General features: G+C 48.0%; 1 protein-coding gene across 1 annotated transcript in view; it reads right to left on the reverse strand.

Annotated features, from left to right (window-relative positions):
• Positions 1-2355: 2355 nt before the first annotated feature.
• The window catches only part of ARHGAP20 (Rho GTPase activating protein 20), a 93115-nt gene continuing 71103 nt past the window's right edge, over positions 2356-24367 (reverse strand). The window contains exons 8-15 of the mRNA XM_037505234.2: positions 24000-24066; positions 22656-22844; positions 16816-16994; positions 15493-15654; positions 11902-12011; positions 9991-10180; positions 8839-8953; positions 2356-7329 (exon numbers count right to left, since the gene is read on the reverse strand). Coding sequence (XP_037361131.1) covers positions 5456-7329; positions 8839-8953; positions 9991-10180; positions 11902-12011; positions 15493-15654; positions 16816-16994; positions 22656-22844; positions 24000-24066 — 2886 coding nt within the window. The 3' untranslated portion in view covers positions 2356-5455. The remainder of the gene's footprint in view (positions 7330-8838; positions 8954-9990; positions 10181-11901; positions 12012-15492; positions 15655-16815; positions 16995-22655; positions 22845-23999; positions 24067-24367) is intronic.

A 24367-nucleotide genomic window follows, 5' to 3' on the forward strand; every position in this document is an offset into this window, starting at 1 on the left:
TTCATTTTTAGCAGGTAGTCACTACATTTACTGACAGCATGCAGGTTCTGGCCTATAGGGAGGGGTTGTGGCTCACCAGTTTAATTTTTAGAGGCATTGTCTTCTTACCTCAGCCAGAGAAGCCTTTGCCCTGTGGGTCTAGGAGTCCCCTGCCTGGGTGCTGTCTGTGATGGAATCTTCCTATCCAAGTCATCTGGGCCACCTCTGTGTCTTTGAGTGGGGAAGATGGATCTGAGGTCTGCTGAAGAAAGTTGCTTCCCAGGCTGGGCTGCATGATAGCTGTTTTCTTGCTACTCTGGATTCTCTGAGGACAGAGATGGGGGTACTCAGGCCTAGCAGGAAGCTCCCCTGGATGCTTGTTGTTAGGACAGCGCCATCTTCACCCGCTGCTGGTGGTGCTATGTTATCCCATTGTGTCAAGGGCACGTATTTGGTCGCTGGGAGAACAAGCTTATCCCAGCTGCCTTCTGTTGCTGGGCTGGGAAAGGTCAGGCCCGGGTTGTTGGCTTTTATCCAGGGGCCATGAGATACCCTGCCATTGTCTCTCCAGTCCTCCGCTCTAAGACAATTTATCTTCCTCTTACACCTCAGGGCTCACATTTGGTGGTCTATTTTTGCATTCTTTCAAGGATTTATTGTCTGGACCAAATTTTTAGCCCAATTCTTTTAACATTCACACAACTTTCTGAATTTTTTTCATACTGAAAGGATTCTCTTACATTGGAGCTATGTAGCCTAGACACAACAACTTAAGAGTTTAGAGCGGTCCTCACCTGTATAACTTGTCTGCTGTATTAGAGAAGTGTTACCATCCATATTTTATTTATTTTTTATTTTTTTTAAATAGTTTTTTTTTTATAGAGGCATGATTTTATTTATTATATTTGTTTGTTTGTTTTGTTTATACATGCACTGGGTACAGTCAGAAGCACGGGAGGGTGAGAGAATTCACCAGAGCCAGAGTGGGGAGCAGAGCAGGCAGAAGGACCGAAGTACACTGCTGAGGGGAGCAGCGGGTGGCAGGAGAGGTCTGCGCGCCATGTGGGATCCTCCTTTGGTGGCCGGGGAGCAGCCGGGATCGAACCGGCGCCGCAGAGGCCGCAGGCAGCTTCACAACCCAGCGCTCAACCGCTGCGCCACCGGGGAGGCCCACCATCCATATTTTAAAGTGAGAAAAGATCCTGGGGGCTGGAGCGAGGTCCTGGTTGAACGTGTCCATCAGGTAGTGTTTCTGTGAGTATTAAGTGAGGAAATGCACTGGCCTCCATCACCGGTGCATGTGGACAATGTTACTGTTTTTGTCTTCAACACAGCCCAGATTTTCCCTTCATGCTTTAGAGTCCCTGAGGACAGACTCAACCTGTTAGCCCTGGGGCCTAGGACAGTAACCGCCACAAAAAATTAAAACTGTCTGAAGAGCACATACATTGCTTGTTAAACCTGCATCACCCCAGCCATGCTCCCTCCCTCTTTTCACTGTTTGAGCTCCCTGTGATTCAGTTTCTAGCCTGGCTTAGCTTGCATGCTGCTGTCCTCCCCCTCTGCTCATTAGCTGTGCCTTCAAGCAGCAACTGCTCAGAGCTGATGCACTTTGATGATTCTTCACTGCTTGCTCCTTACTCATCCCCGTCTTGTGCAAAGATAAGTATTTCTTTCCCTCCTGAAAAGCTTATGGTCTTACCACCACAGCCCCTGTAACTTGGCTGAGAGTGTTTCTTTACGGCATTCCTTTTACTTGCTCAGAGTAATAGATCCTCTTCACAGGTACGGGTTTGTAGCCAGCTGATTCAATTCCTCACAGCAGATAGAGAAGCTGCAAGAAGTTCTAAATTTAGCTTCAAGTGACTGTAACCTCCGAGCAATTAGGCAACAACAATTAGCATCTAGAGCTTCATGGCTCCCAAACCTGCATCTTCCATTGCCATGTAAAATCAAGCTCCAGGAAACCTAGTTTGCTTTAGTGGATCATGACAGTGTGAGCAGCACTTGGCCCTCAGGATGCACGTGCACCCTGGTGCTGCGTGATGGGCAGGCTCGGGCACAGTGAAAGGAAATACACACCTAATACCAGCCTCTGAGGACACTTCTTTGGGGCTTAAAGACAAACTTATCCAGATTATACCCCAGAGTAGCTGCCAATTCTACCACGCAGCTGACATTGTGCAGAACTGAAGCTCAACTTGTTCACTGCACTAGAAATAAAACGAATGCCTTTCACTCGCAGGGGGCTCAGCAGGGGAAGGGGACTCGCTTGGGGTGGACAGCATGCAGCTGAGTTCCTTTCAGCTGGAAACTCAGTGTAGGAGATAGCCTCACGATCAGAATGAATTTTAAAGAAAGTTAACATTTCACCCAACTTTTTATTCAGTTATTTTCAGTGCACTGCAATAGGCAGTTTGTAAAGACTTCCTGTCAAGCCATTAAAACATGACCAGGTAGGAAAAAAAAATCAGCAAGCACTCCCATAAGATGGACTAAGATACATAATGTTCTTGAAGTTTCTTTCAACAGACAAAAATATGCCATTGTTCTATTTCAGACCCATAAGAATACATTGTTCTTTCATTAGACTGTTACATCCTTTCAGTTCAGTGTCTTGCCATGAAAAGCAGAAAAATTTGAATTTCTTGAGCTCAATGTTTCTGATAGCTTGTCTCCTTTTTAAAAGCAAAATCTGCTTCTGTGAGGTTTAGGAAGAAAAAATTGCCGAAAGCTCGATAGTGGTGTTTCTGTAAATGCAGTTGCTCTCTTCACTGCTCAGTATGCAAATCATTTTCTTTTCTGGACTAAGGTAGTGAATGTTTAAATCAGTGAGGTTTGAGGAGGAGGAAATGCAGCAGCAGTTGTGAGAGACCAGTAATGTTCACCCATCAGTTCATGTGACCTATGTAGTACTGGTGTCTTGGGTATATGTCTAGGAACAACTGGGTGTTCTCGTCAGAATGGTTGAGATTTAGATGAGGAAATCTCAAGTAATCAATTAAACTGAGTGTCATGTGAGAATATAATCTATTCTTTGACCCAAGGAGCTCAGTGACAGTGTAACTTGTTTGGTAAGTTGTAGATGAGAAAAATATGAAGGGGAAAAAAAAAGCCCCTAGTTTTCTAGGAAGACTGACCGTGACCTGTGGCTAAATGCTCCAAGTCCCACATCCCTGGGAGCTACATTTTATGAGCTTCCAATGTTAAGCAGCAATCGAGCTCACGAACTGAAGCACTTCTTGAAGGGCAGCTCTGTGGGGACCGTTAACTGCAGAATGGTATTTTATTTAACAGACAGTATGGACTTCATACATATCCATTATCAGTGCCTTGAAAACCAAACAACTTTAAAAGTTAGCAGCAGCTTCTGCAAGTACAAAAATACACATTTATTACATAACATATGGTAGTAAAATTTGTCAAGATATATTATACAAACTCAAAGCATTTTAGATAAAGCATCAGTCTAATATATTATAGATTGACAGAGTATAATAAAATGACATGTAGTCTGTCTTCAAATCATACATTATACTTTACAGCAATATTAACAAACTATTCACATTAAGTGTGACAGGAGTATCTAAGGGGACAGAGTAGCAGGGGTTAATGAAGAATCTCAGCATCTATTTTCTGCTACCCTTCAATTTGGGTAGGTGACTTTCTACCTGCCAATTTTAAAATAAAAAGGCTAGGCCTGTTATCTTGTTAGGTAGAGAAGCAAGTTCTTCTAGAAAGACACTCCAAGCAGTAAGTTTCATTCACATCTTGCATTTTGGACAGTAGTCATCCTGCGGGTCGGGGGTCCCTGTTGGCTGTCTATGCTCCACCACAGGAGGTGCACGCGGACGCTGGGGCGTGTCACTCGGGAGGGGTGGGTTGTAAGGTGAGATCTACTTCACACCTGTGACTGCGATGGTCAGTGCATCGCTGCGTTCTTTGGACGCAGAGTTCTCCCGGTGACTGACGCTGGGGAGGGCAAACAGGGCCATGTCCCACGGAGGTAGGTAGCACCTATAGCTAATACTGTGAGGACGTCTATCTTACAGAAAACATTATTTTCTTTCAATCACTGCAAAATGCAGCCTTTAGGGCAACAGGGGAAAATATTTTAAAGATTTCTGGAGGCTAAGAAAAAATTTGGAATAGGCAGGTTTGTGGTGCGAAAGGACCACCTGCTGGTGAACTAGACACCAAATGGCCCCCAGCAAACTGGTTACGAGTAGTCACATAGTCACAATGAAGATGCACTTTGCTCTGATTTTGCCCTTCATATTGGCAGGGGGTGGGGTTGGGAGGGCGACAACCCGCAGGGATCATCTGGGAGGTGCACCAGTGCGACCCGAGGAACGTCCATACATCATCTGTAAACCATGAATCGCTTAGGACAAAAATAACTGAAAACTTCGGGTGGTAAGAAAAATCCAAAGTCCATGCCTGTCAGAGGAGAAACCTGACAGAGCCCTGGGGGAATTGAGTTCCGTGACACTTCTAACCTGCCAGTCTCTCAAGCGATCTCTCAACCGCTGAAAGGCAATCAGAAAAGGGATGACTTATCAGGAGCTTTTTCTTTCTGGTTGGCGGAGAGGCCGTTTGGCTGCGGCAAAATGTCTCGGCCAGGAGGGGCCAGGCTTTGCTCAGCTGGCAGCGGCAGTATTGGCAGAGCAGAGAGGCCTGGCCTCGCGGCCCCTCTCCAGCTGAGATGGTCACCTGATGAGGACGGCAGAAGCTGCCTTTCTGGAGAGGTCTCCAGGTGGGTGCCTTAGGACATCCCTCCGGGGCTGCTGTTCCCTTCTTTCTCCTCGCAGCTCCGTTCCCTGGGCCTTTGCAGAGAAAGGCCACACTGAGGAACAAGTCTGCCAACACGACAGACACAGAGGCCATGGTATCGTGCACTTGGGGCTGCTGCCTCCGGGGCTGGCTCCCGGAAGGATCCTGTGAGGGCACACGACTGTCCCACCTCGTCTGAGAGCCCCTTGCTTAGAGGGGGTGCTTCCCAGATTTCCCTCGTCACCGCGGGCTTGTCTTCGCCTGCTTAGGAAAGCAGCCCACGGGGGGCTGGGGTTGGTGCTTCGCCTGCCCCTCTCCGCTCTCCCGGTCCTCACTGCGGGATCATGGCCTTCTCAGGACACTCAGCGCACAGACCGGCTGGTCCTGCAGGCCTGCCGCCTGGACAGGAGGTGCTTCCTCTAGCCCTCTGCTAGTATCTTTAAAAACACACGGCAGGACCAGGCCCTTGACCTAGCAAAGGAAGGAACAGCTTTCCAAACACTTAGGTGGTGAACTTTTTTAAGTCTAAGCATTATTATTATTTTTCTGGCCAAACAGCCTCAAGGAGAATTCTTTTGTTGTCCTAAGTATTACCGATGATGATCCTTCTGCTACCCATCCCAGGTATTTTATACAAAGGGGTCATAATTACTGTCTCTAGGTCATTAATAGCCGGGTTTCTGATCTTGCAGACGTCAGATTCTTACTGTGGTTCAGTGTCTTTGGCTGGTTGTCTGTCCCCAACATCGCGGACCACGGTGAGGCCCGAGCCAGCGCTGGCCGCGTCCTCCCCCGTCGGAGGGCTGGGTGAGGCCCTCGCGCAAGGCAGGGCGCCCGGGGAGCACTGGCCACCCTGCTCGCCGCCCTCCCGTGACTCCGCGGGGACCCGGAGCCGGTCTTCCACCAGGCTGAAGGGGGAGCGGCTGTGCGGCTGCACGTCCTGGCCCGGAGGGGTGCTGGGCCAGGGGTCAGTGTGCCCGGCCCCAGGCTCTGCCCCCGCCCCGAGCGGCATGTCTTTCAGCCTGTCTCGCAGTGAGCTGGCCTCTGGCACACCAGAGGCCTGTGGGAGTGGCTCCGTGGGCCCTTTGAGAACGTCTATTTTCCTTTCCTCTGGTCTCAGCGCCCTTGCCTTCTTTTTGAGGGACCAGTTTTTCAAGCTGGCCACACCGTTTCTCAGCCACGTGCTGGGGTGCAGCGTCACGGGGTGCATTTGTGAAGGCCACTCCACCGGGTCCTTTTTTGCGTACCCCAGGCGCCTGCCGGCCTGCCCCGAGGAGGGCCCGGGCGTGCCAGAGACGAGGCTGGAGCCGCTCAGGTCCGAGGAGAGCTCCTCTGGCTTCCTTTGAGGCTGGAAAGTGCAATCTATGGGCGACGAGGTTTCGGTGGGTGTAAACACAGAGTGCTCGGAGATCTGGGAGAAGGCGCTGTCCTGGGAGCTGACCGAGGAGCCCGACGGGGAGGAGCCAGGGGAGGACAGGCTGGAGTAGCTAGTCCTCGGGCCGATGTGCAGGCGTGGGGGGATGGCCCTGTCGGGGTTCGGGGTCACGGCACTGCTCTTGCCCACCTCGATCCCCATGACCAGGCTCTGATTGATGAGTTTCTGCCCCTCCATTTGCAAAGACTTGTGCCGCTTGAGATAGTCGTCCTCTCCGTGCAGGGGGCCGGCCCCGCGGCCGCTCTTCTGCTGCTGCTTGGAATACACGGCCCTGAGGTAGGTCAGCTTGCAGCGCTGGTCGTCCATGCTGGGCTCGGAGCAGCGCCGGTGCCTCCTCGGGCCCTTGAGGGCGTCGGCCGTGTGCGGCGGGGAGTACCCAGGGGGGTCGGCGGCGAAGGGCTGGGTCCCTGTGCGGCCCTGCGAGGGCACGTGGCTGCAGGAGGCCACAGAAATGGCCACGGGCTTGGACTTGGGGAAGAGCTTGCCGTGGTGTCCTTCGCTGGCGGACAGGCTCTTCTTCCTCGGGGTGTGACCGGCGGCGTCTCTCCTGCCCATGGTGTCCCCGCCCGGGGGGGCGCCACAGGGCCTGGGGCAGCCCCTAGCCTCCTCCCGGGGGGGCGGGTTCTGCTTGAGGCTGTCCGCGTCCTTCTGCGAGAGGATGGCGTCGCAGCTGGACTTGCGGAGCTTCTTCTGGTAGAACTCCCTGAGGTAGGAAAGCTTGGAGTCGAAATAGTCGATGCTGGGCTCCGAGCAGCGCCGGTGCCGCCTCAGGCTCTTGGGGGCGTCCACGGCGGTGGCGGGGGGCAGGTAGCGGGGGGTGCTCAGACTGCAGGGGGCCCGGGCTGGATCCCGCAGGGGGGCCTTGGTGTACACCGCGACCCTCCCCGGCTGGGACTCCAGGGCCCGGGCCAGGTGCACGTCCTCGTCTTTGGAGCGGTCCAGGTCGAAGTCACTCAGGGTGAGGAGGCCCTCCACCTCTGGCTGGTCCAGGTCGTAGTCGCTGAGGGTCAGCACGGAGTCCATGCTTCGGCTGCCCTGGCCGAGTTTCTTCACCAGGTCGCTACACGGGGCGTCCACATCCTCGTTCAGTTCATTTTCCAAGCTGTCGTAGGAGGAGTCGTTCAGTTGGAAGCAAGAGAGATCTAGTGGGGAAATCAACATGCCATTAGCATTTTCTCTTGCCACAAGTACAGGCCATGCTGCCTGAACACTGCACCACTTAGTTTAAGGGCCTGTCAAGAAGATGCTTCAAATGCCTACTCTCAAGGGAGAACCTTTCACAATCTTCCCAATTGCAGTGCAGGGGGGAAAACAAACAAACATAAAAACCAAAAACACCTGCTGGGGTATATTAGATTTACCTCAGTTTCTGAAGAAATGGTTTTTCCTTAAATAGCCTCAAAGTGGGGCCTCCCTGGTGGCGCAAGGGGTTAGGACGCAACCTATGAAGCTGTCCGTAGCCACTGCAGTGTGAGTTCGATCCCCAGCCAGAGAGAAACCCACATGGCGTGGCAGACCTCTCCTGACTTGCCCGCTGCTCCCCTCAGCAGTGTATTTCAGTCAGTCAGTCTGCCTGTTCTGTTCCCCGCTCTGTCTCTGATGAGTCCTCTCACACCTCTGGCCTGTACCCCGGTTCTTGTGTGCATAAATAGAATAGAGCTTAAAAGAAAGATATCCTCAAAGCAATGAGAACAAGTCATAATACCATGAAATGGTAAAAATAGGAGGGAGTTAATGCCAGGTACGCCCAAGTCCTGGGCATAGGACTCTGCCTTCTCACACTGTGGCTGGCAGGTGCGCATAGTTACCTCCAGTCTTCGGGAAACCATTCACTAAACCCTGTGCACTTTTCTTTGAGAAAGGTCTTTGATAAGCATGCTACTTAATCTTCACCACCCCCCACCAAAGCTAGACATTTCTGGATATTATGACTTGTTCTCATTGCTTTGGGGATATTTCTAGACATGAAGATACCCATCTTCAGTGGCATGAAAATAATTGGCCTAAAACAACATGGCTAGAAACTAGTGGTGTGAGGACCCAGATTCTTGAAGGCTGACTAGCTTCACACTGCACAGCCCTCCTTCCCTGCCCCCGCGACACCAGCTGTGTTTAATCTGTCGTTGTTCACTAGAACTCTAAGGTGTCTGTGGCTGGTGTCAGGCCACAGAGGCTGGTGTCAGAGGAAGGAGAGGAAGAAAAAGACAGGTCTGCTCTCAGGTTTTTGCTCCCAGGCTCACGCATAGCATTTGTTATATACAGTAGGGTTCCTTGAAAAGTTTTATTATTTTTTTTACTTTTATGTTCCCCATACAATTGCGACCCCCTTATTTTGACCCCAATCCCTCCCCTCCCCACCCCCCAGAAAAGTTTTATTTTTAAGAAGGTTCAAATCATCATATTGTATCATGCTGCCACCAACAACTTCTTGAAGAGTAGGGGCTTATCTTAACTGTTTCCTCTTTTTTTTTTTTTTTTACGTCCACCATAGTGTTGACACAGCCCGGCCTCCTAAGAAGGGGCAGCCCTGGCATCACTGACCTCAGGGACAGGCTCCCTCTCCTTGAACTGCTCTGGGTTGGAAGACAACCCCTGCCCCAGCACAGATGCATGTCTTTTCTCACAATAGCTAATCCAATTATTCACAATACCTGAGGCGTTCTCTCTAGTATCACATCTCACTGCAACCTCTCCCAAGAGGGAAGTGATCTCTTCTCCAAATATCCTACAGCAATTTTCAATCAGAAATTGTATGAGCAGAGAAACCTGTTCAAAAAAAGATACGAGTGAAAAGTGAAGATAAAAGTACAATATGAACACCTTTCATATTGCATATTTACAAATCCTGATTTTTAACAAAATAATGCGAAAGAATCCTGAGAGAAATTCGCATCTGCTCCAGTTTAAAAGTAAGCAAGTATCTCTTAAAAAGAAAACGGTACTTTAAGAACAGCTTGGGCATAGATATTAATCAGCGGACTGACGTGATTTGGGAGTCTGGCTTAGTGCTAACATCTTTATACCAATGACTGTCTTTAAAGTTAGGGCAATTTCGAGTATTCTCAATAGGGCGTCTGGGGTGAAATGTACACCTGACGTGTGAAAGCAGTCATTGAAAGGCGGGCAGAGGGCATGCTCCAGGGCTGCTTGTGAGGGCAGAGACAGCAGGAGAGAGGACCGGCACTGGGCTTGACTGGCCTCAGCTTCTCTCTGCCCCCTCACGCCCTCTAACTGGAGGTGCTTGGCGAAGATGTAAGCTTTTAACTGGAGCACTTTCTGCCTCTACCGAGAGGCTCTGCAGGCTTTGCAGAGTTTCCCTGACCCAACAGCTGAGGCAAAGGAAGAGGCAGAACATGGGGGTAAAGGGAGATGAAGGTCCCTGAATCCTGTGTTTGCACCGAGGGATGGGGCTGCAAAGGATGAATCACGGCCACCACACGGCAGGGTGCTGTCTGCACCTCCATTTCTCACTTGTGGCAAATGTGGGTTGGTATAAGCAACCAGCGAGCGGTGAGGCTGAGGGCTGAGTGGGCTTGAACACCAGCAGAATGTTTCTTTTTAAAATCCTATCAGCTGCTTATCACTCTACGGTTGCAGTCAGTGTGTCACTGCCTCTTTAAAGGGAAAAATCAAGTAGCCCATGGTTAGATTGCAGAAAAGTGGTTTATCAGAGAGGCTGAGACACTCGTTTATAAGGAGGTGCATGTCAGTGATTTAAGACGTTGTCTTCTAGAATAGCCTGAATTTTAGGCTCAAAATGGAGGCTCAGTCCCCCACGGCAGAAAAACAAAAAACTTCCCTACCTTTTTTGTAAACTCGTTTTCTAGTTCTGGGCTGGAGGAAGTAGGTGGCCACAGGATGCTGGGAGCGATACATACGGCTAAGTTAAATGCAGTCATCTGATTGGCCGAGGAGTGCTGCTCGATGTTGTGCAAAACCCCGAAGAGGTATCTTAGGAGGACAACATTGGCTCTCGGAAGCTGGTCTAATAGTCTAAAGACAAAAAAGGCGCTTTAAGCGAGCTATTTCATAAACAACTTGTGTAGAGATGTGCCCTTGCTCTCCACGGGACTGTGCAAAGCCAGCACAGGGCAGAGTGGAGACTGCCCGTTCAGAGACAGAGCACATAGGCCCTGGGGTTGATTTCTTTTGCGCTATGTCTTCACAAGCCAACATTAAGGTAAAAGAATTAGAAAAATGGCTCATTAAAGAAGTGCTGCCTAAAATATTTCTCTGAAAGAGTATTTTAACTGAAGCAATCCAGTAACATTTCAGAGTATTCTTAATCCAAAACCCCAAAAAGCTGTCTGATGAAATTAAATGATTAAAATGAAGGTGCTCCTGTATTTCCAACTGGCATACTGGGAATGCTGCTCAACAGTGAGAACCCAAACCTGAGCCACTGTGACCTCCAGGTCCATCCTGAGCACTGCTGCTCTGTCCTACCAGCTTCCAAGGTCAATTTTGTTCCAAATCTCTCTCTCTCACCTATAAAATCAAGCTAATCATAACTTAAGACCTCCTGTTCCTGTGTTGTAATTGGTAAGGAACTTAAAAATTAGTTTGTGAAAAGTGATTTTTACTATGATCCACAGAAGAGGTACATTGTACACGGTGGCTGGACAGGGAGGTGTTTTGTCAGTATGATCAGCTGATGGGTACAGTTTAGCTGTGTGAATTACGAAAGAGACAGAACCGGGCAAAGATCACTGAGTGAACTCCGTGGGGAGGCAGGTGCTATCTCGGGATACTCTTAGGTCATTTCAGTAGCTCCAAGTTGTAGGAAACTGACAGCACCTAACACTTGTCTATGGAAAATCGTCTGCCAGAGACAAATGACTTTTCTGTCCCCCACCATCCTTGTACCCCCATAGGAAAATTCCATTTGCCTGTATTTATGAACTCATTCAACATTTCTGATTCAATTGCTTACATTGTGGTACTGTGAAATCTCTTTTGAACTGGTTCTAACACCTTACTAGTCCTCTAAAATTAGTGATCTAAAAATCTTTCACATATGCTAATTTTATACTTGCACAAGTCATAGTTTTAGCTTTTTTGAAAAAAATCAACAGTTTGTAGGACAAAGTATAGACTCGATGTTTACTATGTCTGGTTTTAACCAAATCATAATGGAAGGGAGTTAATATTTTAGTTTCTGGTGTCTTTGACAGCTGTGCTATGCTCTACTGACAAATGATATCTGCCAATAGCTATGTGTTGGTAATAGCTCATATTTGAGAGTTGAAGTTACTTGCATGTGCTAAACAAGTGTATGTGAGTAAATGATAGTGGGATTCTTGATTCCTGGAAGTACAGTTTTCTGATAATGGAAGCATCTTTCCCAATTCCTTATAATGCAGGAAACTGGAGTGGGGAAACCACTGCATGCGATGTATAAGGATTTACTGATTAGGTGACCTGGGCAATATTAAAATACAAACTAGACTACAGGGTCTACAGGGCCTATTAGTCATTGGTCCAGTGGGCCTCACCCCTCGAGACAGACACAAGGCACACAGCCTTCCAGGTTATAAAATGAGAAAACAGTAATAACAACAGTGGGATGAGTCTATTGTTAAATGTGCCCCTGGGGTATGACTTCGATAGTACTACTTTCATAGACAATCTTACAAGACATGTTTTTTAAAAAGTGCTTTTGAGGCATAATCCAGTTAGAATAATTACCTTTGGGAAAAAAAAAGAATAATTACCTTTGAATTGTATTTATTTTCTCTTCATCATTTCCTTGATCCATTACGCAGACCCAGTGATCGTAGAGATCTGATGAAAAAATGCTTCCTGGAATGTTTCGCAGAAAATCCTTCCAAAGAGGGAAAAACAAATCTTATGAATCATTATTCTCATGCTAATTATGTATTGGAGAAACCAGAAGACATCTTGTTGAAAGTTCAGTTAAGTCCTCCCATTTTTTTGGAATCTGGGCACACATAGAAACACATGTTCTGATTTCTTTTCTGATGAAAAACCCGAGGGATAATTGGAGTCTGCAATAGTGAAAGATAGAGGACAACCTGTTTTGGCTGAAATCTCCTATTTGTACACATCTTAGCCAACCAGGACACCAGGACAAGGGCTGGCAACAAACCATCCAAAGTACTTTTTCCTCTCCCAGGTCACTAGTGCATGCATTACTTTGCAGATACCTACATCAGTCATCCTGTCATTCCACACAGACTGACTCCTACGTGCCAAGGCCCGCTGGAGGTGCTGGGGACAGAGCGGTGAAAAAAGCACAGGCCCTTCTATTTTAGAACCTTTTATTCTAGTGGTGCTGATCAACTGCACACAGACACTTAATTTCTCCCTATATCCCCCACCAAAGGGCTCATGCACATTTGGGGGGAGAAAGGACCTCAGCTGTGGTTGGCCTCTGGCAGCCTGGGGCAGCACCCCTATGCCTGGTGGATGCTAAATACTGCATCCCCAGGAGTCTTTCTGGTGCTGAGATCCTGTTCTGGGCCCATCAGCTGGGCTGGCTGTGGCCAGATCAGGCTACGAAATAGTAGGGAGTACATGACCAAGGGTGATTTTAGGTTCACCTTTGTTTCTTAAAAAGCTGAAAAATAAACTCATCTTCATCCGAGTCCTATATGCCTTCCTGTTCCAGGCCAGTTCTTGTGTTGCTTTTGGCATGGTGTTAACAAAGCTAGGCCTGCACAGTCTGATCTCCACCTCTGTAAACCTAGCACGAGAAACTCAATTTCTTGGCTAAGCTCTGTACCAGGGAGGGGGGCAATCTTCTTGCAAGTTACTACGCTCAACAGGGAGACAAGGCAAAAGTCTATTGTTGAGCAACTGTAACTCCCATTGGAAAAAATCAACCTTCACCTCTGTGCCTGCACTTCTGTGTCCTGTTACATCACCAGGGAGCTATGCGGTGGTGATGTGCACGCCTCCTCTACCAGCTGCTCTGGGCGGGGGAGGCCTCAAGGTACCTTGGACTCTCCACGTGCGGTACAGTTCCACACGTAGTGGAGGTTATTGCGTGTCAAAGCCAAAGAACCTTGTAGTCATGTCATCTGTTACCATGATTTTTTTTTTTTAGATTGAATCAGTCATCTTCCTACTCAGTAACCAAAGTCTCTCTCTCCTATTATTTCTTCTGGTAGAATGTACCTGGATACTTGGGATTCAAATGTGTTGTCATACAAATTTACCTCCTTTTGGGTTAGAGATATTGAATTTTCCTAATTCCAAACTAATTTTAGTTGCTGTACCTATTTTAAAAGTCAGATTTAGAAAAGGCAACATTTTTATTTCAAAGTGGGGGCAGTGACAATAGCTCCCTTTTTAATTTTAGTGGAAAACATACTTATGATCTGTCTTACAAGAAAACATCACTAAATCTGAAACCTACACTTGAAAGATATTAACTTGTAACATCACAATGAACTCTCCACAGCTGGAATAACAAGTTATGAAATAAAACCACCATCTCCTCTAAGAGAGGATGTGAGAGCTGGTTCTGACTCAAGGTCTCCTTCCCTCCCGAGTCAGAGTCCAGACTGTCAGCAGAAATCCTAATTATTCGGAGATGAGATTCCAGCAGGATTAAAAACGAACTTTTCCCCAAAGGTCTGATGGATCATAGATATAGTGTCTCAACCAATTTTCTTCCTACCATAGCAGTTAAGAGTTAAGTTTTCCTCTCATGTTACTTATGCTGATTTTGCTTAACTCTTAGGTATTATTTCCAAATGGTGTTAAAAACAAGACAATAGCTCAAAAACTTTTGGCATAAAGCATCTCCTTTCCTGCAACCACTTGGAAGAAATCAGAGTAAAAGAGTTATTTGATTATAAACTTTCAATTAATTGGAACCCATTTTAACCAGACTTTTCAATCATTTGGATTGTTGTCTTTTGCTGCTTATTTTTGTGCAAGCTATATTTCTGAAACTTGAAATGTAATTGAACTCTTTCAGAACCACACTACTTTAGAGTAGCCACAATCGGTACAAAATATTGAAGTATGCTGCAGTGAAGAATAGTATAGAAAGGAAGATTTTCTAAAACATAGGCTTTAACTGCTTAAATTAAGAGATGGGAGAAAGTCTTACTTATGATTAAAAAAGGCAAAGAAAGTTTCACTGTGTGTGTGTATATATATATATATATATATATATATATATATATATCCCTGACAGTTATTTACACTCCATACATATCTTTAAAGAGGAATCACAGACTCTGTGCAACATAGATGACCTTTGCTCCAGCTCGCCAGTTCTTTTTGAGTGAGACCTTATTGCAAAAGCCTCCAGCAGGGGTTGTTTAAGAGCAGACATGGCCCATTTGCCAATAAAACATCTGACTGTTCATAAACTCCTGGAGTTAGACTCTGCAGGCAGCTGAGCACTCAGCAGGGGCCTGTTCTAGGAGCCTCTTCTTCACCATCATTTTCTTAAGTCCTGTTTATGCCCAGGACTGGGGAGTAAGGCTGGGGCCTTGTCTTTCCCTGGCTTGGGTACGGGTGCAGTGCACCCCTGCTGGGAGACAGGAGCCTGAGGCAGGGCTGCAGAAACTATTGCTGGGGTCCCAAGCTCTGCTAACAGATGGTTTTGACTCTAGGTTGTCCAAAAATGTGAGGCATTTTCAAGCATGCAGGAGGAGACATTTTAGAAAGTGCTCTAACTCAATATAGATATGACTTAAGTAACCATGGGTGAAGGGTGAGAGCCATAAAGAAAGCCAAATGTGCTGAAGGTTTTATAAAAGAGCCCAGATGCTGGAGTCATTCCCTACTCCACTTTAAGCAGGCATAGGGGAGCAGGGAAGGCGTGGGGATTGTGTAAATGAATGGAATTTTCAGTGGTCTCAGCATGCAATTTTTTGTTTCAGCTGTTAGGCAAATGTTTATTCTGGTAAGCTGCAGTTTCCAAGTTTCATAAAACTTTGTGAGAATTTTGTCTTTATTAGGAAGGTAGTGAGGTTGTGAGGAAGTCCTCAGAATTAGGATGCTTGTTTTGGGAAACATGCTATGCATGCTGTGATTTTTTTTTTTCCCCCATGGGGCAGAAGAAGTGAAAACAAGGACAGTGGTGTGGGAGTGAAACCATTTTAAAAAGTATTATTTGACGTGCTGTGTCACTGGCCATGGCTTTCCAAGTCCAATGTTGACTTTCTTTTAAAATAATTTTTTAAATACTTTTTTTAAAAATACTTTTTAAGGTTAGAAATGTATGCTGGGTCTTTGCAGATGGGAATAATAAGATAATGAAAGAAACCCGCTGCCTCTCTCCAGAGCCACACCTGTGGTGGGTGAGGGAGGACGGGTCCTACCTTTAAGACGGAGGCGATCACAAAAACGGATTCACAGTCTAGGTGCACTTCCACTCCGGAATTCAGTCTCTCTTTCAGCTCGCGGCAGGACTTCACGTTGGCAGACTGTCTGAAGATGCCCTTTGTGAGGGGTCCTTTTTGATTAAGAAAGAAAAGCATGTCCTGTGGGGAAGCAAAAGAAAAAGCCAAGATGGCACCTCACACAGGCAAATGGGGGGTTGGAGGGTGCGACCGAGCAAAGGCGCTGTCCTCTGGCTCTTATTGCCTATTTATTCTCGCTGTACTCGACATCTAGCTCGAAGATTGCACTTCAAACTATTAGCTCTCACGAGACTGTCTTTGGCTCCGTGAACCAACAGCCGCTTTATAATCAAACTTCCCCGCTCACGTCAAGGGGCCTGCGAACGCGTCTCTCCAGCCTCACTGCTGGTTCCCATATTCTCGTCCAGACTGTTCCCTCCCAACACGGACAGATCCTGCTACACCAGATCCTGCCTGTCTTCCTCCTCCACTCTACTTCCTATATTTACTTCCAGCTCTTAAAACGAGGCTCAGAAAGTCTTTCCTCCAGGACGCTTCCTCCACACACTGCACTCCCAGGTGTCTTTGATTTGTCCTCTCTCTATCTGGGTGTCCTCTGCCTGCAGCGTGGGGAGAGAACAGGCGCCGGAGACGCGCACGCCACGGGCTCTGAACCCCAGCTCAGCCACGTGTGCACCACTGCGTGACCGTCGGCAAACCCGAGGCTTTTTATGCTTTCATTTGTAAAAGAAAGTAGGCAAGGCAGTCACTGCGCGTGAAGCCTGCTGGGAAGGCCAAGCACTGCGGTGGCCACTGCGGCGCTCACGGGGCCTGGTCGCTCAGTGCTGAACGGGGGTCACTTAACGGATAAACGGGAGGCGGTGGCTTTCAGCTAAGCTGCTCCAAGAGGAAACCAGAGGCTGTCTCTCTAAGCCACATGCTTGAAATTAGAAAGACTGCATTCTCTCTGCTCCTAAAGCGACGGCAGAGGACACTCACAACAAAGCAGCGTTCAAGAAAGATGTGAGAGGAACGCGAGGGACACGATGAGGCTTCTCTGTCCGCCGCGCAAACTGACTGATCCCAGCAGGCTTAGGTCACTCCCGCCTGAGCTAGGTGAGCGTCCTGTTCTGTCTTCCTGATGACGGCAATCGCTAGGTCAGGTTTTTACTCTTTGAAGTATGATAAGATCCCCAAAGTCAGGGTGTTTGGGGATAGATCTGTTTGGGGATAGATCTGCCGCTCGGGCCTCTCTTTCCCCAGGCGCCTTCCAGCCAGCGTGGCAGCCGGCATGAGACTTACCAACACAGGTTTGGGCAGATTGTCGTTCTCACAAACACTCGGCAGAGACACTCCAAAGAGCTGCCCTGGCATAGGCGACGTTGGTGACATGGGCAAGTTGTCCAGGTGGGTGCTGGAGCCCCGCCAGAAGGCCCAGTTTATGATGGATCGCCTCCTTTTAAATGTCTTCTGGCCTGACTCTAAGGAAGAAGCAGGAGGATCAGGAAAACCAGTTGAATCCAATTACATGTGCTGCAGTTTCCATTCCACAGTCTGTATGTCGCTGTCCTGTGTCACTCAGCCAATCACCATCACCAGGTAAGGAAGAATCAGATGTTTGGGTTATTATCCTCCCTGGGCTGGGGACATCCCTGGTTGGCTTACTGGAGTTTTGGTCCTGGATTTTTAAAGGCAGAGAAAAGGCTCCCTAGCTGAACTGTAACAACTTAGACTAGAAAAGTGTCTCACACCATATCTCGATCCATGCACACCCACACAACTATCTTCTTCCATTTTAAAGATAGGCCTGGACATACAAAACCGCTGACGATTAAACTAGACCACATTTTAAAAGTTGGGAAGAGCAGCTGTTTCTAGGATGCTGCTCTCGAGAAACAGACTGCCTCCCTGCTGCTGAGATCTGAGCTAGGACGGCCACTGCCCTCTCCTTTCCACTGCCCTCAGTTCCAACTCTAAAAAGCATGTTTATAGGCAGGAGTGAAGGAAACTTGCACTTACCTTGATGAAGTCTATAAGCTAATGGGGCACAAGGCTGGTGGTGGTGCTGAGGAAAGCAAGTATAGTAATAAAGTGTCATAAGGGGAGAGAGAAACACCAGCAGCTTCAGGAGATGAAGCACTTCCCCCAGCGGGAGGGAGGGAGGGGGTGATCCTGGAGGTGTTTATATTTGATTTGGAGTTTGAATGAGCAAAACTTCAACAGATGGAGCGACCAGCATGGTGCCTGACACTTAGTAAAGTGAACTGACAAGTCATTCTAGAACAGTGATTAAGCTGAGAAGTTTGGGTGGAGCAAGGTCAGCAGCGAGTCATGACTTCTGGATAGCACATCCTTGATGTCACCCATATCTCTCGTTAATGTGAGAAGTGATAGACACAAAAAACAGCAATTTGAGGGTCTTTTGGGTTTCCACCACCCCACTAAGCCCCCTTCTACTCCAAGGCCACAAAACACACAGACCACAACTATAAACTGAGCAAAACTAAAAACAAAAAAGAACACCTGCCTGAAGATACTAAAGAGTGACAAAAAGAGGGTAGATGCTGCAGATAAAAGTTTGATACTTGCAAGGGGAATGGCCCTGGGCAAATCCCCCCAGGGTGGGGCGGTGTAGAGAAACTGGATGTCACTGGTGTGCAGAACTAGAGAATGGAGATGAAGGTAACCACAGCAGCTGGAAGGTAAGCAGGGGAAGGACCCCCCCACCCCCCAACAAAGAAAACTGAACTGGGAGAACCCTGAACATTGCCTGTGAATTCTGCCCAGATCCCCAACTGGCTCCTGAAGGACACTCGTGTGGGGCAGATTCCAGAGAGCTGCAGTTACAGCTGCAAGAGCAGGGCAGAGCGGGGGTGGGGATATGTGTGGGGGTGCCGGCGGCTCCCATGCAGGTTGGGCTCCATTTCCCGAGGGAGCAGGGGAGTTAATCATTAGACTCTTGATGGGTAGCGGCTACCAGACATACCCTGACAGTGCAGTACGGAGGAAGGTGGTCCTCCCGGGAGTTGAGGCCTGTAGCCCTGGAGTCGGGGCTCGGCCACACTACCGGTTCACACCGTGACTTGGGCAAGTCACTTCTTTCCTCTACTTTACAATGAGAACCAGACACCTGAGCCCGCAGGGGCTCGCTAAGAGAATTAAGTAGGATAACCCTCCAAAGTACAACTTTGCAATCTCAATCAAAGCCACCAGACACCAGTCTCTTCCCCATACCCACACTTCGCTGGGGTAACAGCCTTGGGGGAGTGGGCAGACAGTGAGGACACCAGACTCTGCACAAGATGATGCCTCGCTAGAGCGTGCTCCTGCCTTCCTGACCTTCCCAGCTGCCACCACTTACAAAAATTGAAAATGACACGATGCCCCTTCTTGCATCCAGGCGCCCAGCGAAGTCAGTGTGTGCATGCTGCCCAGGATGCCAACCAGCTTGGTACACATGGGTGGAGGAGTTGTCCTCAGTGTAGGGCATTTAACTTGGTTCTGTTATTTCTAAAGCTATAGGGCTTCTTTTTCAGCTTCCACACACCCCTTAGGAAGAACACGCCACCGTAAAGTGCTACACAACCTCCTATGAGGTACAGAGGATAAAGAAGAAATTGAATCCTGTGAGTATTTTCAGCTGCAGCCACGCTTTGCATTTGTGCACAACACTTGATTTTTAGAGTTCACATTTCCTCTGGGACTGAGACAAAAAAAAATTTCATTAAAGTCTACTTTCTTGCAGAGCTTTTAACACAAAGCCCTTATATTTCATAGGCTGGTGATGGAAAAAAAAAAGGGCTATTGTTATGAAAATATAAGGGTGACGTACATGGAGAGCAAACTACATGCACGCCAATCTAGCTTCCCGCAACAATCCTGGCAAGACTCAAGTTTGTGTTTCCTCATTGGATTCAGGGAACTGAATATTAAAAATGACAATTACAAATTTACTCTTATAGAATAGTAAAAAAAAAAGAAAAAAAAAGAAATTAGAAATTCTATTCTTGCTATAGATTCCGCCCCTACCTCCAATTAAGAAGCCCCTTTATCTCCCCCCAGGGCACACAGGCAGAAGAAAAAGCAGGGGGTGGCGAGAACCCCGTGCTGCAGACCTTCCGGAAGGACCCCATCTCACCTCCAGCGCGCTCCTGCTCTACCCTTGCTTCCCCTACTGGGTGCCACGAAGCCATCTTCACTTTGCTCTTGCGCTTAACTTCTGCTCGGTCTATGCTGGGCTAAGCCGGCCAGCACACGACGGGGCGGCCACACAAACCAGATCTGTGATTTCTGATGTATTCCCACAGACCAGGGACGATGTGGCAGAGGCACGAGGAAGGAAGGGGGCAGCCGCCAGCCAAGGAACGACGATGTCAGGAAGTGACATTCAAGGTGGGTCTTGAGGTCAGACTGTCCCTGTCCAGCTGACACTGGAGGTGCCTCAGGGGGCAGCCACACCTGAGGCTGAGCGACAGTGACCGAGTCACGGGGGCGGCCTTCTCAGCATCTACTGCTAGCTTCTTGTGCCAGACCAGGAGATCTTCCACACACTGAGGCAGAAACTCAGAACAGAACAGAATGGGGAGGACAATGCTCACCAGGGTCATTCTGGTTAACGGCGATACCTCCCTTAGGCTGACTAGAGGAAGCCTCCCTCAGAAGAGGAGGTATAGAGTATTTATTCCAGTTGTGGTTTATATTTTCAGATGGCCTAAAAGTGTGATATTAATTGTTCTCAGCCAAAACGCTAACAGAAATGATCTTCTCTCACTTGTTAACCTGAAGAGCAAGATTCCACATAAAAGACCATGCAAAAGATCCACTATGCTATTTAAGAAGGTATGAGTCCTGTGGATTTTAAATATAGATGCCACAAACAGGGTGTGGTGGACTGTGAGCACCCAAGTTTTAGGTGTTTATACTGTTTGCTGAAAAGGAAAAAACACGCAAATTCTTCTATCAGGAGTCAGGCGGCTCCATGACAGGTATGTAAACAAGGGCAGGGAGGAGCAGAGAGTCTTGTTCCTAAACTCATTTTCTTGAAAGAGGGAATCCTGGCTCAGATGTTCACAAAGAGGCAATAGGAGTGGGGGGTGGGAGGGGATGGTGGCACCAAGACAGTCAGCCTCTATGCAAGCGAGTTCGTGCTGACCGAGGGCAGGGCCGGCAGGCCTAGCTTCAGGTTTCGGCTTTACTGTCAAATGTGCTGCGAGCCTATTTATCTGTGAAAGGGGGTAACAGTGTCACTTCATGGGGTGGTTCTGAGGCTTAAAATCAAGTATTTTATAGTGTCAAATTCTGCGCAAAGATCACCTGCTCTGAAGCGTGCCCACCTGCGTGACTCGAATTTCAGGGCGTCTAGACCCACAGGCCTCCAGCCCTCTAGGGACCCGCCGGTTTCCCCACCTCCAGTGGAAACAGCACCAAGTATAACAGGAAGGAAGGGGTTGCGGGTGAGAAGAGGTGGCTCTTGTGTGAAGTCGGGTGTGAGTTTGGTAGAAGACTAAACTTTAGCAGCGATGTTTTGACTAAACGGACATTTCGGTCATCTAAATTAGAGAGCAGCGAACCACACCGCTTGGGCCTAACCCGGAATGCCCCTTTCATTAGGTGACCAGTGAGCTAAGAAAGGTTTTCATGATTTCAAAAGGTCAAAAAAAAGTCTAAAGAATAATTGATGACTATTATCTCTAATAAACCAACTGTTCTCACCCCCAAAGAATCACCTCTTTCCATTAGTAGAGCAGTCTTAGATAAAATAATACACTCAGTAAAAAATTGTAGACATTTTTCTGTCACTCTGTGATTTTACCATGTGGTCTTTCGCAGAAAAAAGTTTGCTGTCCCTGATCTACATCAGAGGTTTCCAAAGCAGCTGTTCATCAAAGCTTCCTGTGTTAACACACATCCAGAAACTGGGTCTCTGTGATGTTTTAGGCGCACAGGTGATCACGCCGCCAGCTCAGGCGCCCGGGTCACCTGCAGCATGACGGCCGCCAGGGAGAGACTAGGAACAGCTCCCAGGCAGCCTCCAAGTTACGGAGGCAACGCCCTGACAACAGTGGGTAAGACCCTTAGCATTCTCACCCTGCTTACTGCTCTAATTAATGAAAACAAAATGATCAAGGAACACAGAGAGCAGAAGAGGGAGGTATTACTCTTGGTTGTAAAGGACAAGTTCCCTTGTGTCTTTAATGAGCCTATGATGATGTACTGATACATTCATTCGACCGCTATTTGGCACTGGTGGATGCCAGACGCTGGGAATACAGGAGTGAACAAGACAGACCTCAGCCTCTGCCTTCAGGGAACTCACATTTTAGTGGACAGAAAACTCCGACAGCTCTAAAATACTGCTTCCTAAAAGGCTCAAAGGTGTGAAAGAACAGCCTGCGACAGTCCCAAACCTCAGTTTACTGTTACAAGAGAGAAGCAGACCAGGGAGACCAGAGCTGCTTCCACAGCTGGTGAAGGTGAGATGTGGGCGCTCCAGACCTTCAGTAAACAAAGTCTGAGGCCAGGACAGCCACAGCACATCCTGGGGTGGTCGCATAAGTACTGGTGGGGGGATGCTTGTAAAACAGCTGCCACCGCCCATTGGTCCATATGAACAGTGGCAGCTGCGAAGATGCAGCATCGATGTGCTGCTACCCCCACCCACTGTTGCTGTCTTTTTCTTCTCTTTCAGACACGACTGACTTTCAGACTAAGGGGCTTAAAGCATACTCAGGTGAGGTAAATGGCGGTCCCTCCTCTAGTGAACATCACTCTCTGAGGTTCTCCCTGTGGGGTGGGTGAGAGATAGCTATGTTCACAGGCATGAGGAGTGACTCCTGTGGAAAGCGTCTGCGCCCTCCAGGAGCACCAGGAGCAGCCTGGCCAGCCCGGCCTCCTGCCACCACGTTCACCTGCCCACAGTGGGCGCGAGGTTAAAGGGGAAGGGACAGTAAAGGAAAGAGGAGCAGATGTACTGCTACCAACTGCTGCTTCCTAAAACTACCTTCTGTGAGTCCATCTTCCCTTTCAAAACACATTCAAAAGAGAAAAATCCCTTCCCTGGCTGCAAGTGTGGGGCTCAGCCACTGTCCTGTTTGCAGGAATGAACACGCTTGTTGACGAAGGCCTGAGAGGAGGCCACTCACCGCTCAGGGGCTGGGCTGCAGCCAGGCGGCTGGGCTTCAGGATGAACTGGCACTGCATCTCGCGGGGCAGCTGCTCCATGAGGAAGGGCTCCTGCAGGTTGGCAGGTGAGGCTGAGTCCTTGGGCCCCGGGGCCAGGAGCGCTGTGTCGCGGAGGTGACTCATCTTGATTCCGTAGGGATATTCGTGCCCTGCGAGGAGAAAGAGCCAAGGTAGACCTCAGGCTGGCGGGTACTCGGACCGCGTGCCATGTGTGGGGCCCCTGCGGCTTCCCGATGAAAAGTCCTCCAGCTGACTGACTACCACGAATGCACTTTCAGCGCAGGTGCCTCGCCCGTGGCAAGCAGGAGGGGAAAAGCAAAGAGAAAGAAGTCTTTAAAGACTATCTTACAGGGGACACAGCAGTGCCGACTTCACCTCTCTCTGCCTCTGAGGATAGTCAAAGATACTCTGGCATCTCCTTTGAAACAAACTGTGAAGCTCAGCAAATCCTTGACCTCTCAGCTTCAAATTCATGATTTAACTATTTACCCTACGTATCACACCATAAGATTATCACACCTAATGATAAAGATCCTGTAAGTAAACCTTCGTGGTTAACAGTATTTAAAATAAATGGGTAACAAACTGCCTTTCAAGTATGACTACTACTGAATACAAGATGTCCGTCTGAAAACATTCATGACTTTTCATCACTTTCTGTTAACTGAACTTCTATAGCTGTCTCTAATACTTTGAACCTTACTGTTTGTTTTTTGTTTTTTTTTAAATCATCCGACTTAAATAAGGTAATGCTCACCAGTAATGTCGCAAAAGAAATGCTGGAAAATTTGGCTAGAGAGATAGTAGCTGCCACTTCACTACCTTACTTTGCTAAGTCAAGAGTTTTAGGCATCTAAGTGAGCTCATTTCATTTTCTGTATGATGCCTAAAAATGTCTGGGGCCCAGGGCAGGTGTTACACACTCACTGGGAGACCAAGGGTCACCCCGGGATTCCCAGTGCCGCCCACAGAGGCAGCACAGCCAGTAGCGAAGGGAACAGGAACTCAAGGACTGAACATGAAATGCAAAAAATACAAATATAGAGGGGGAAAGGAAGACCAGTACATAGTGCTTTCTTCCAGAAAACACTTTAAAAAAGGTTTGACAAGATAGTTCTGTTTGTAAACTAAAAAAAAAAAAAATTACGTTTCTCTTCCCAACTCTACCATTGAGTGATTAGCACACAGGAAATGCTTGGTGCTCGAAATATTCATTTAATATTTGAGCTTAGGTGCATATGACCAGTTCTTGGAGACATTTAGAACTCCACACAATGCAATCTTCCCGTTTTGCAAACACTTACCAATAAGTGGGTATGGTGCCTCTTCTTTGCCAGAATTGACCCATAATTGGTAATCTCGCTCAGAGCCCTTGGAGAGAAAAGAATCAACTTTCATGTTTGGTAATTGAATGAGGATAGCTGTGGGGTACTTTGTTTTGGAAAAAAATGAAAAAGGGGAACAATATCAATGTGATTCAGGTTATGGGGTTGGTTATAGGTTTGAAGATGCAGCCCTAATCCCTCCAACCCACTTCCCTCTCTCCAGTCCCTGACAGAGGACTCAGGAGTCCTGCCCTTCCTCCTGGTGGAGAACAGGGCTCCAGGCAGTGCAAGGGAATCAGCACCCCACTATATGGATAGTCCCCAAAATCCTATCCAAGATTCATACT

The sequence above is a fragment of the Talpa occidentalis genome, unplaced genomic scaffold (assembly GCF_014898055.3).
Source record: "Talpa occidentalis isolate TD23 unplaced genomic scaffold, MPIMG_talOcc4v2.1 talOcc4.12, whole genome shotgun sequence".
Lineage (NCBI taxonomy): Eukaryota > Metazoa > Chordata > Mammalia > Eulipotyphla > Talpidae > Talpa > Talpa occidentalis.